Raw genomic sequence first — 13,845 nt, 5'->3', positions numbered from 1 at the left:
TAAAGTTTGTCCACATACTGTAGCCTGGATACAGGAAATGCTTGGACTCGCCAACTGCACAACTACTAACTATTGAGCCCATGATTACACAGCACCAGCTGCACTCACATGGGCATGTCATCAGACGCCTGCAGGACCCGCTGCCTTGTAAGATGCTGCATAGCTAAATTACAGCATGAGCATTGGTCAGCAGCATGGCAAAAGCAGCAGTTCAAAGCTCAGCTCAATGCTTCACTAAAGATGTGAACCTGGTGGACGCTGCTGACCGTAACAACTGGCAGCAGTGCCAAGGTAGAAAAAGAGGAAAAGTAGGTGAAAGCAAAAATGACAGACGGAATGTACTCGAAGCTGCTCTCGCTACAACCCGAGCTCCTCAGATTGCTCTGTACAGCCATCAAAGAGGCTGCTGTTAGAGACAAATAGTTCTGAGATTCACCGGACAGCCAAAACCAAGCAAGTTTGGTTGTTTGTATGTGTGAGAGAGAGTGAGAGTGACAGGACTGGACTATTTCTTTCTTTTTGTGACTCTTTCACCACTTACTGTACAAGTACCACCAAGAGTTCCTTAATCACAGTTGAATTAATGATCTAAATGATAGTGAATAACTTAACTCAAGACAAAATGTTCTCAGTTACACATAAGAATCTATATTTGTTAACATTGCTTGCTCACAAAAGAACAAAATTTGTCTGCAATATGTTATCATGAATTGCACCTTTTCCGCGAACAATGAACAATTAAGTAGCTTGGGCTGAGGATTAATCATGTATCTGACAAAACACAGAATGTACTAAATGAAAAAATTCTTACCTCTTCAGCATAGGCATCACAAAGTTTGTGTCCCGAGAGCAGTTTGTTTTTCAAGCTCTTGTTCTGAAAAAGAGAATAGAATGATGACATTGATGTCTGCCCTGTGTTCTGCACTTCATGTTCCTTTAACATTTTTGCTGCTTTATAAAAAGTACTATTTACTCAGTAGGCTTCTGTTTCTCCATCAGGGAACGTGGCTGTTGAGGAGCTCTGACAGCACCTCTCAATCTGAGACTAGACAAGCCAGGAGGGCCCTGTATGAGGATCTGAAAGTGCACTCAGGCTCATGGGCAACTAAAAGGTCAGCATTGTAGCTCAGGGCCAAACCCCTACTGAACTTTAAACGTGATCAGTAAAGCCTTAAACTTATTTGACTGGCAACCAGTGGAGAAATGCCAAAGTAGGGGTCATAGGGTCTCGTTTTTTTTTGTGCCAGTTAAGATCCTCGCTCCAGTTTTCTAAACAATCTGGAGGCCTGAGAGTGACTTTTGACTTTGCAATACAGTGTGTGGCATACATGTACATGAGATATGTTGAAATCAGAACTGTACTACTCTCATCACCAGACACCATATATAGCAAAAGTCTCAATTCTGAAGAACACAATCTCTGAAAAATATTTCTGAATTCTGTTCTTCTTTCTCTCCAATTTTCTAAATTTTTGAATCATGCCTGAACTAAAATATCACTGGTGAAACCAGTATATATAGCACAGCCCCTGTTTCTAAAAAGCAAGGTGACTGTAAAATATAGCACAATACCAAGATCTCTCTCTCTCTCTCTGAGTTGAGTTTGAGTAAAATGCACTGCTATATATATATATATATATATATATATATTTAAAAGGATGTGTAAAGACACAAGGGAATGGGACCTTGGGGTAATAAAAGCATTTGAAGGGAAGGAATTTACCTTTTTAATTGACAATGATCTGTTAGTAAGAACGGCCCTAAACCAACTTAATGCTTAACCGAAAGTACCCATCAAGATCTCAAGATGACCCAATAAAACAGCACAATCAACCATGACGAAAGCTTCACTAATGTCTAACAAAACTAAAATGGTACAGTTTCCAGCATCTGCAGTTAAGAGAATGCCTTTCAAGGCAGATAGTCTCTACTGGCAAATTAGATTGACTGGCTCAGAAATGTTATTATAGTGCAACAAAAAAAAAAACTACTTGATAAAAACAGTATTATGCAGTAAATTGAACATTCTGCACTATACAACACAATGTACGTACCAATCCATCTCATATGATAATAGGGCTTACACGTACATGTTTTTATTTGTTTGTACTGCAGCCAGTCTCAAGCTTGCAGCATGTTTTAACTGCTACTTTGAATATGTCATATGTCAAAGTTAAGTTGTGTCTGCAAAAAATAAAGGGAAGAGCTCCATGTTAACACTTCTCAGTTGTTGCATCTTTGCTTTCACATGCTGTTTGATAATAAAACGTTCAAAGAGAATAGATTGTTCATCATTCTTACAAAATGTGAGCATTTACTGAAGGACTGGGGAATTATATTAAAATGGGATCACAGAGCCTTACAATGAGTTGAGGGAATATACAATGATCCTGGTGACTGAGGAAACCTAAAGGTGAGCCCATAACACTGGATATTGACAGGAAATGACTGCCACTGTTGCATAACTAAACCTGTACCACTTCTGTTTCATCCAAGGCAGGGATCTTCAACAGGGGGTCCGGGGCCCCTATGGGGTCCTCAGAGTCAATGCAGGGGGGGGCCTCCAAATTATTGTTAATTTTAAACAGTTAAAGTTTTTTTCAAAAATTAAAGAATCTTAACATACATCCAACATATTATTAGCAAATATAAATCCCCACTGCACTGGCCTATAGGTAAGGTAGTCACTAAGGTAGCCATCCACAGATACAATTAATCCTAAGGATTCACTGTGCCGCATGTATATTTAACATTAAAACATGATTTATAAAATCATGCCAACAATTATGAGGCTATTTTAATAGCTTGGTATTCTATGCAAAAAACAGGTATGTATAAAGGCTTTAGGGTCTGTGCCTACAATAACATGTAGGGCAGCCCCTACGTGTTATTGTAGGCCCAGTTTAATATGCAACTTCATTTTATACTATATATGTAGTAGGGGGTCCCTGCTCCATCTCTCTTTCAGTAAAGGGGTCCTTGGCCTAAAACACGTTGAAGATCCCTGATCTAACACAGAAACACATACAATTAGGTTCATACAACAAATGCATCATAGCCTACGCAGAAAAATTATTAATGCTTTTCATTGACTCAACAACACATTTAAAATTCTTATTGAGTTAATCAATGAGCTAATTACCTGTCAAGGGTCTATTATTCATACCCATTTGGCAGAACTCAAGTGAGAGCAATGAATATTCATTTACTAGCTTTAATTCAAGGAAACTAACTCAACCAAAGATAACAGAAAGCCCTTTCCTTATACAGTACATACAGTTTGTTATGCTACATAAAACAAATGAACGCAACAGCAACTCCTTTTTTCACACTTGTTTTGCATGTGAACAGATTACAGTGTATGAGCTTAGAATGTGATCCAACAGACTTTGAAACAGCATGATGGCGGATGCCAGGAGGGGGGGTCCTGAACATCGCCAAGACTGTAGTGTTGCTGAGCTTTGTGAAGGCAGCAATCTCCTAACTGCACAACGAATGGACCAGTAAACTTCATCACAATGTTTGCTATGTGGGAGGCAACCCTGAGAAGATCATCACATGGGAGATGATGGGTGGCTCGGGCTGCAAACAGTTCATCGCTATGCCACAGTATGACACAGTTAACGTCACCAAACGATAACAAAAGCAACAGACAGTTTTGGAACACACAATGCACTTCATTAAAATGACAAATCTCAAACGAACCAAGTGAAATTAAATATGATTTGACACTTAGAAATATGTTTTTGCTATGATTATTATTATATACCAACATTAGGAAAAATAAAGATTTAATATGAAATGACTATGTGTGAATCGTGGGTAAACTAAAACTTGAAATGGTAGAATCATTCACTACAACAGAGAGTTAAGAATATGATTTAATTTAATTTTGGAATTTTGAGGATGTTTTAAAATTATAGCGGTTTCACTGTTTTCATTAGTCAAAACTAAAAGGAAATCTAACAACACAGATTGGGAACACTCATAAAGGCAGAGTGCTTCCTTCACTTTTGTATTTTCTTTAACAGATTTCTTTTTTATTACACCACATTTCAGATCTGTCTGCCCTTCAGACTCAGCCCCAGTCAATGCTATTGTTTTTGGCTCCAGTGCAGGTGAGGCAAGTTTGTTTTCACCTCTAGTAGCAGGTATTTTGGAAAATACGATATTGCCGTGAGCAATTATAGATGGAAAATGAATTCAATTTAGCTGGATATAACACATTTGGCTATTACAGTATGTTGCTGTGCTCTGATGATAGATTTGCTGCTTGATTTTGGAGACAGCTCAATGTTGACTGTGCACCACAGGGATGGTTTGGATGCAGGAGGAGAAGGGGGAGTGTGCATCCACCAGCTGGCCCTTGACATCTACTTATACATTATGTGGCCACATCCACAATTCTCACTCTGTGTCATGGCTCTGACTGCATTGCCAATCATTGACAACACAGCTGCATCTGTATATAGTCAGATTGATCAATCTTATTTTATTAGCCATGCTAAAAGAATAGGTCCAGGCTGAAATATTTCAACGACTATTCGATGTATTGACATGACATTTTTTACAAACATTTAGGGTCCCCAGAGGATCAATCCTATCGACTTTGGTGATCCCCTGGCTTTTACAGCACCACCTTGCGGTTGATATTTGTCTCAACCTGTTTACATTACTATAATTTGGCAGGCAGGAAAAAGCTACATTCATTTGAAAAAGTGGCAGTTTCTCACATTCTGGCCCCTGTCTTTTCCTTTGCAATTCACTTCTCACTCCCACACACACCTGTGCAGTGTGTACTCCAGAACATACAGTACATGGACACGGAGCACATAATATGTGCTCCGTAATGAGCTGGTATGGCAGTTGTTTTGTGATTCAGAGAGGCAAAACTGTCCGAGTATCAATTTCTCACAGTTGCCCCTCCTCTCGCCCCTGCTGAAGGACCACCATTTGAGGACATCTAGAACTGGCAGCTGTCATAAAATGTAACGTAGTGTAGCCTCGGGACATACTTAGAGGGAAAATGAGATCCTCTGGAGCTTATATGTCACAGTGCATTATGCAAAGTGTGATAACACTGAGCAACATATGTCCTAACGCGTTATTCCCGGAGCGCTGTCATTCTGTGGACCTGGAAATAAATAGGAACATTTTTACATTTACATGTTGCTCATATTTTCCATTTAGAAAAATGCAACAGCACACACGTTTTACAAAATCTCTCTCTCAGTATCCCACAGGCCTTTATCACTGATCCATGACTCTAATCACTGATCCAGGAGTCCCATTTTGTCTACAAATCACACAAAGTAATGATAGAGCACTGGCATCATTGGGTTATGTGATGATTTTCAATGCACAATCACATTATGTTCCGTTTCGCATAAAGATTGCAGAGTTAAAGAATGAAGTAAAGTTATATTCAATAAAATATAAAGTCAACTAAAAATATAGAGTCATGTCACAAAGTGTAGCCAGGCATCTAGTGTTTGCTTATTTTTATTGTACATATAGTGTGGTGTTTTGCTTTTGTTTGTGTTTTTGCTTGCCTGGCAGACACTGAAGACTCCTAACACACCTGAGGCACATCTCCTAATCAGGGGAGATGCTGGGTTTGCACGAGGACGCTCTCCTAACACACCGGTACCGCATCTCCTAATTAGGTGAGGTGGGGCAGTTGAGGAGTTGGAGAAGGAGTTGTGGAGGAGACCTGAGGTGTGAGGCTAGTGGCATTCGGGATCCACGGAGGCACCATTGGGTGCGCAAGACGACGTACAGTGGCTGGCTTGGACGGCGGAACTGGACCGAGGACAGGATCTGAGGTGGTGCTGGTCTAGATGGCGGTTGAGACCTGCGGTCGGGACCTGCGGAGACGCCCTTTCGGGGTGAAGGATGACGCACAGTGAGATGTGCGATGCGCTGGACCCAGAGGACAGGACCTGAGGTGGTGCTGGTCTAGATGGCGGTCGAGACCTGCGGTTGGTACCTGCGGAGAGGCCCTTTGGGGGTGCAGGATGACGCGCAGTGAGACGTGCGATCGACAGCGGAGCTGGACCCAGGATAAAGAGAAATTTCCAGGGTACTCTCTCGCTGTCTGACAGCCTTAAGCCTTAAGGCTATCAGACAGCGAGGAGTACGCCTGGCCACCGGTACTGCACAGACGCACCGACCAGGAAGAGCCGGCAGGACAATACCAGTGCCACTGTCCCCCGTCCATGCAAGCCAAGACTGGAGTCCCTCTAAAAACAACAGACTGTTTTATAGCTGTTTTTACTGTGTAAGACAAAATGTGTACTTCTTCTGCTGGTGAAAAGAAAAGCATATAAAGACCATTTTAAAACTAAAATAAATGTCTCTTTGTGTGTGTTCAAGCCTGGGAATTTTAAAGGACCTAAAAATGTCTACTTTGTGACAGTCATACACAGCAAACACTAACCATCTATGGCCTATGCTGTCAGAGCTCCTAAACTCTGCATGTCCTGTAGAGATTCAATTGTCTACCTCCTTATCAATTTTTTAAAGTTTTTAAAAACACATCATTTTAGAATTTTTTTTATTATCCCATAGTTGTGTCCATACTGTGTGTGCATAGTTTGTACATTGTATATGTGTGGTGAAGCATGTGTACAGAGCATGCTTGCATGGGTATACTGTATGTACTATGCACCTATTTGTCTGCATGCTTAAAATGTATACACTCATGTTTACAAATGTGTTTCTATTGTCTTCTATTGTATTACTATCTTTATTCTGTTATTGATATATGCTGCTCTGTTTTAATAATTTTATTATTGCCTCATTTATCTGTTTTATTGTCTTGTAAATCACTTTGTAGCAGCTGTTTTGGAAAGTGCTATATAAAATGTATCATTATCTGAAGGACTTCAGCACTCAAAATGTCTATCTGACTCAACGCAGTTATTTTCACACAAAGTGCTGTGAGCGTGGATATTTACTGTCCATAGGTCAACCTTCACACTCGATACACACACACACATCAGTGTTGGATCCTTTTAGGCTTAGTGTGAGATGGCAGAAAGAAACTGTTCAGGTAACACATTTTTTTATTTAATTTCGATCAAGTTTTTCCCACATTAACACCATGGAGTGGAAATGTAGTAATGTGCAATTAACTCTGCCTTATTGCATATTCTATGTCTTAAACAGATTCTATCCCTTCTGTGACTACAACGTTTAAATAAATCATCAAAGTGCAATGCAGGTTGCCGAGTTGACAATTTTATTTTCAATGAGACGAGTCACACATAACCTGGGAAAACCCTGACGAACTTGCGGCAAATTTGAGATTTGCTCTGCCAAGAGCCCATTCAAGCCCATTTCCAATTTTTCGTTGAGGTGGGCTTTACATGATGACGATAGCGCAGCAACGGCAAGCAGCTTTATGTTTACATTCAACACGACGGCCATCGAAGCGCAGCAACCCGTTGATGCTGTTAGTCACTGCTACGTCACCCGGATCGTTGGTCTGATTGGTTGAAGGACTATCCAATTGCGCCCAGAGGCATTTGAGCAGCGTCGGTTGGTGACGCCCCTTTGGAAATGAGCTGTGAATGAAGCTTGCCCAGACCCACTCTCAGATACAGCTGAGAAGGGTCTGGCGTCAACCAGGCTAAGTCACACAAGCAATGGCGTGCACATCGCCTGACACCACTCAGAGGTTGTACAAGCAAGAGACTGTTGTCACAACATATTTCAGCTTAAAACATCAATAAGCTTCATTGTTATGACAGAGAAGACACAATGACAAGAGGTTTCTGTTGCATTACTGCTTTAATAGCTTAGGCATCTCATTCATTCAGCTTCATTATTAAAGGCCACAATGAGCTGTGCCCACAGACCCAAACAGAGCCAGTGTTTCCAGTGGACGTCAATGAAAACCACAGAAAACAAAATACTCCTAAAATAAATAAAAGATTTCAGTGAAATGGTGTCCTCAAAGGTTCAGTCCAGTTTCTTTAATAAACCTTTCAAAGATTTATGTTTAGCAAGACACCAAATATAGAAGTGATTCATCTTGCATCAAGAAGTGCATCATGGATAATGTCAATCCTCCTTAGCAAAGAAGGCAGTGAAAACAGCACATAGCATCTGATAAGTGTTAAACTTATGTAGAGTATCACAATCATAAATGAATGTCTTTAATTCAACTGAAAGACACGTGTTGCCGCGCAGTTTTCATTTCACACACACACACACACACACACACACACACACACAGTCCGCTAACCTGTTGCTCTTGCTATCAATATTAGCTATTTTAACGTTAAAAACGTGTATGCAGGCTGAACTTACATTTACATAAATTTAGATAATCCAACACTGTACTGTACTGAGCCATGAGACAGTTTCCGAAAACTTCAAAAAATCTGAAAATGTTTGCTGCTCAACTTCTACTTTTATAGTTTTGACACAATTTATGTTAAACGGGCTTCCGAAAACAAAAAGGTCCGTTAATCAAGCAGAATGGACTTAAGAAAAGAAACACAAACTTGTCTTGTTGTTCAATGTCAGCTCAGCTATAAAAATCCTAAAACTTAATAATGAATAATTAACATTAAATAATTCTCAGGGGACCTTCTTTTCCCCACTTCTCCATTTTCCCCCTGCCCATTAAACATTTGTATTTATGAATAGCAGCTTTACCAGTTTAATTGCTTATTCAACTGATTTTTTCACCCTGGATCTTGCTCTTCCCTATAAGTTAAGAAATGCATTTATGTAGTAAAATAAAAACACATTGTAGGGTCTATGAATTTGACGGCCTCTGTCATATATTATTAGGCAGATTCCACACATAACATAATCAATTACAGTCTGTGCCCATACAGTCTGACAGTTTGTCTGCTTTCTCAAAGCAAGAAAAAATAAGAAACTCACATTGCAAGAAAGCTGGGGCTGGGCATCTAATATATCACTGGCATTAGCAAAGCAAATTTTCACTGTGGCAAAGCTATTAAATATGACATTTTACAGGGCATTTGGCAGCGTGAGCTGAACGTATCCAGGCGGTTTTAAGGACTCTTGAGGTCAAAGGGGGGATTATGCATTATGCAAGTGAAAATATTGCTTTCTTGTCACTGTTTCATTGTTCTGACACATAATCATATGCATATAGTAAGCACAGACTGTGTATTGGAAACATGGTGGTCTTGTGCTTGTAAGATTTCCCTGTCAGCCTTCTCAATTTATCTTTGAGCAAGATAACCCCTTATGTTCTCATCTGATGAACCCAACAGGGGTGTTAATATGAACAAAATTACTGCAAAAATCTAAAATCACTATGTTTTGTCTTACCATCATGCCAAAACCTCTTGCTTTATACTGTGCCAAAACATTAAAGCTTTAGTGCGCAACTATTTTATATTAATGAACGTCTGTTACATTCAAGCCATGAGCTGATACAAAGCTAATTAAGACTATCATCTTCACAAAACACTCTCTCTGTATTTCACAGTATGGCTGTGTTCAGAAGATTGTGTCGTCCGGCGACTATCGCACGCAGAAACTCGAGTGAAGATAATGACCTCTTCTGAAGAGTCCATCATGTTTTATGATGGAGGGGAGGGGGGGTGCGCGATCATGGAAGGCTTGTATTATGTGGATGCAACAACCATATTGTTGTCATTACTTAGAATTCCTCATGGGGGCGACAGAAATTACGCACTGTAGCTTTAAGGGGAAATCCTGAAGTGAAAGACATGAACCAAACATCTGTCAAATTGTCTGTTTGCTAGGGCTGGGGCGGTATGTATATTTTTCTACCGCGGTTGAAAAGCAAGAAATTCCCGCGGTATACCGCAACCCCCTTACGAGAGTAGCGTAAGTTAGAGCGAGAATGGCAGGGTGCCTTAAGTGAGTGACGTCAGTGCCCGTGTGGTCGCGCAAGGAGAGTGAGTGGTAACGGAGAGTAGCGTGTGAGTGCCGCTGTGAGGAAAAGAGAGAGGAAAAAAAAATAGCAAAGATGATGTAAAGTGAGTTAAAAGTGAACAAGAAAACAACAAGCTAAAGCTTCTCAAGACACGGTGGCTTTATGTATTGTCAGTACTGCCGGTAAAGTGAATGGTGTTACCCCCCAAAAAACATCGGCTTAAACCTTACAACATGTTGCAGCCTGAGCGTAGCCCGTCTAGCAGCTGAGCAGACAGAGAGCCAAGAGGGCGACTCGGTCACTCGGCAGTTCGCTAACTTGTTGCTCTCTCTACCGATATAAGCCGCTCTGTTTTAGGCTACGAAACGTGCATGCAGGCTGAAATTCAACGTGCCGTTTTATCGGGATAAAGCTATAAACAGAAGGAAACTCTGCTAGCTGCTAGGCTAATGTGCAATGGTAAACACTGCAGCTGTAACGTTAATGTGTCTACCTCAGCTGAGAACAGAGAAATGTCTTTACCTTTCCTACCGTAATACACGGTATGGAACATTGCGCTCCCAAACTCGCGAAAGGTCGGATTTGCTCCATCTTTTGATGATAAGTTTTGTTGAGAAAACCTTGAATCCATGTAAGACACCATGTCATCAGACACAATCCATGTCATTAGAATCAATGAATCCATGTCATTAGACACAATGAAGCCATGTCATTAGACACAACGTGCAGGCCAATGTTTTTTTTTTTTTTTTGCGGTGATGACAGTGACGAGCTCAGACCCGCAGTAGGCGTCACGTGACCGCGGTATTGCGGTAATGCGGTAACCGTCCCAGCCCTACTGTTTGCAGAAGACATTTTTGCCCTCTGAAATCACAAATTTGAATAACAGTTTATTATCAATTTCGGTTTAAATTAGTAAAATGTAACTAGTTTTTTTTTTTACTCACTCACAAACTCATTAACGTTTAGTAGGTTGCAGATTCTCCACAAGGAGGAGGTTTTGTCATTGCCAGACCAGGCCCATACACACCAACCTGCACCACCCATTGGAAAGAAAAAGTAAAAGCAGCAGCAATGGGTCAATGTCGCCTACTACAGGCAAAGAAGGTAAATGCTGATGCAATTTGAATACTTCTGCCATCTGCAGGCAAAGTGTACTACAGCGGCATCTTTTTTTATATAGCTACTCCTGTGTGTGTGCTTTTTGGAGATGTTGAATTTTTACCCTTGTGCTACCTGTTCAGCTCATAACATATGATACATTGTTAAAGAATATATTATTATTATTATTATTATCTAAAGGACTTCAGCACTCAAAAAAACGTCTATCTGACTCAACTCAGCAGTTATTTTCACACATAGTAAAGTGCTGTGAGTGGGGATATTTACTGTCCATAGGTCAACCTTCACACTTGACACACACATCAGTGATGGATCCTTTTAGGCCTAGTATGAGATGGCAGAAAAAAACTCTTCAGGTTACACATTTTTTAATTTAATTTCAATCTAGTTTTTCCCACATTAAAGGAGAATTCCGGCCAATTTTTACGTTAATCTTGATCGCTATAGCTACCCGAGTACTTTCGATAGAAAAACTCCCGACCCGAATCAGTGCAGGTAACACGGAGAAGCTGCAGCTACGTGTACAAGCGTCCCCTGAGCTAAAACGGCAGTTGTCGGGGCAAGTTTTAGAGTGCCTTTGTGCCTCTTAACAGACACAAAATGCAACTAATATGTCTGTGCCACATGAACGGGGTCCTTACGTGTCAACAAGATGCGTTTTCAACTCAGACACTATTTAAATTCACCTACCCTGGTCCCTGTCTCGATCCTGCCGGTAGCTAGCTTGCCCTGCTAGCTGATAGCCATTAGCTGCTAGCTGCCCTCCAGTGAGTGTATTCAGACAGGCTTCTGTGATAATCATCCCAATAACAATCCATGGAGCGGCGGTGGTGTGGCTATGTCCTCCAGAGGACAGGTCATGTCACGTCTTGAAGTTTATTCCCCCCTAAAAAAAAACAGTAGTGTGGTAGTAGCTGTTAGCTGCTAGCTGCCCTCCGGTGAGTGTGTACAGCCAGATAGCCGTTAGCCGTTAGCTGCTAGCTGCCCTCCGGTGAGTGTGTACAGCCAGATAGCCGTTAGCTGCTAGCTGCCATCCGGTGAGTGTATTCAGCCAGACTTCTGTGATAATCATCCCAATAACAATCCACAGAGCGGCGATTTTGTATTTTGTGTCTGGTAAGAGGCACAAAGGCACTCTAAAACTTGCCCCGACCACTGCCGTTTTAGCTCAGGGGACGCTTGTAGTACGTAGCTGCAACTTCTCTGTGTTACCTGCACTGATTCGGGTCGGGGTTTTTTCTATCGAAAGTACTATAGCTATAGCGATCAAGATTAACGTAAAAATTGGAATTCTCCTTTAACACCATGGAGTGTGAATAAACTCCCCAAACAGTCGCTATATCTAATTTGTGCCTCGACCAAATATAACAATACAATGCTACTTTCACATGAATGCATCAGTAATAATAATCCAATAATATACCATATAATTGCATAACACTTACAGAGGGCATATTTTCTTACAGTACTTTTACTTTCAATACTTTAGGTACATTTTGCCAATATGAACATAATGTGGAGGACCTTTGTAATATTTTGTATCCTTACTGTATCTTTTATCTGTATACTTTCTCCACTACTGCCATAGGGTGAACATATCAGTCTTTCCAGATGCACCATTGTATTATTATCATGCATTAGTTTTTGCTTTCATGAAAACATTGTCCATTTCCTTTTTTGATCATATGCATCTGTTCAGTGCTTCTTTCCAGGTATTCCTCATTGAATAGCTGTTGAGTTGTGAAAGATGCTTGGCAAGGCTTGAGGCTATTCATAGAAAAGAGATTAGGTGCACTCTATTGATCTTCGCAGGGAAATTGAGATGGACTGGCATTTCAAAGAATAGTTGAAATATTCCATGCGAAATATTCTGAATTCCTATCAGCATAATAATAGAGCTGTAGCCCACCTCTGCAGTAACCCACCCACATGAACACTAATCTTTTCTGGTCATTTCCATCATTGTCATTCCTATTTGTTCAAGCTGAATCCAAACTGGCAGACCAATCTGAAGATTCAGATGGAAATGATGTCAGTGCAGTCTCTAATGCTGAGAGGGAATTATCTGAGAGATTAATTGAAGCACTACAACTGTAAAATATGAAGAATGCCTAGAGAAATTGATATTACTTCATATTGAATAAATCAAACCTTGATATACACAATGAGTTCAAACCATTGCTATCCTCTGAATTGGAGTGGTGGAACAAAATGCAGCTCAAACTGTGATATTTCCTCTACAGCTCTAAGGGCTCCTGCACACTGCCTGCGTGGCATGAGCATGTCAGCTGCGTGGTGTGTCCGTGCCCGTTAACAGGTTAGAGCTTGCACACTGCCTGTGTGACACGCACGTCTCAGGCGCAGCTCGAGACGCGCCAAAAACGCGTGCATGCTAGAAATAGGACCGACGCCTATTTTTCACGCAACACGCAAGCGTGTTGGAAGCGTTTCCAGGCTAAGTAGAATACGAAAAGATGTTTATATGTCATTTTAACATGAATACATTTAATAAATGACATTTTGATGTTTCAAAGTCTCTAGGTTTTGACATAAATGCAGATATAAATGTAATTTAAAAAAAATAATAACTAAATATCGATTTTCAAATATTGCACCTGTCAATACAGAACAAAATCTTCTGTAGGCTATTTTGCCATCAATACTGCCGACGTTGTCTTTTCTGTAATCAAATCAGTATATATTTATGTTTAACTTGAAGTATAATACTGCTTGAAGAACACGCTATAGTTTCATTTTATCAATGGGAAACATACATGTGTACAGACAAGGCTAGCAGCGGAAAGCGCCGCTCAACTGACACACAACAGAAA

General features: G+C 40.6%; 1 protein-coding gene across 1 annotated transcript in view; it reads right to left on the bottom strand.

The window, feature by feature from the left end:
• luzp2 (leucine zipper protein 2) overlaps positions 1 to 13,845 on the bottom strand; it is a 172,430-nt gene that overhangs the window by 38,246 nt on the left and 120,339 nt on the right. The window contains exon 6 of the mRNA XM_078256804.1: positions 812 to 874. Within this exon, the coding sequence (XP_078112930.1) occupies positions 812 to 874 (63 nt within the window). The remainder of the gene's footprint in view (positions 1 to 811; positions 875 to 13,845) is intronic.

This window comes from Sander vitreus, chromosome 1 (assembly GCF_031162955.1).
Source record: "Sander vitreus isolate 19-12246 chromosome 1, sanVit1, whole genome shotgun sequence".
Classification (NCBI taxonomy): Eukaryota; Metazoa; Chordata; class Actinopteri; order Perciformes; family Percidae; genus Sander; species Sander vitreus.
The sequence above is the reverse complement of the archived record's forward strand: the minus strand, read 5'-3'. Positions and strand labels throughout refer to the sequence as shown.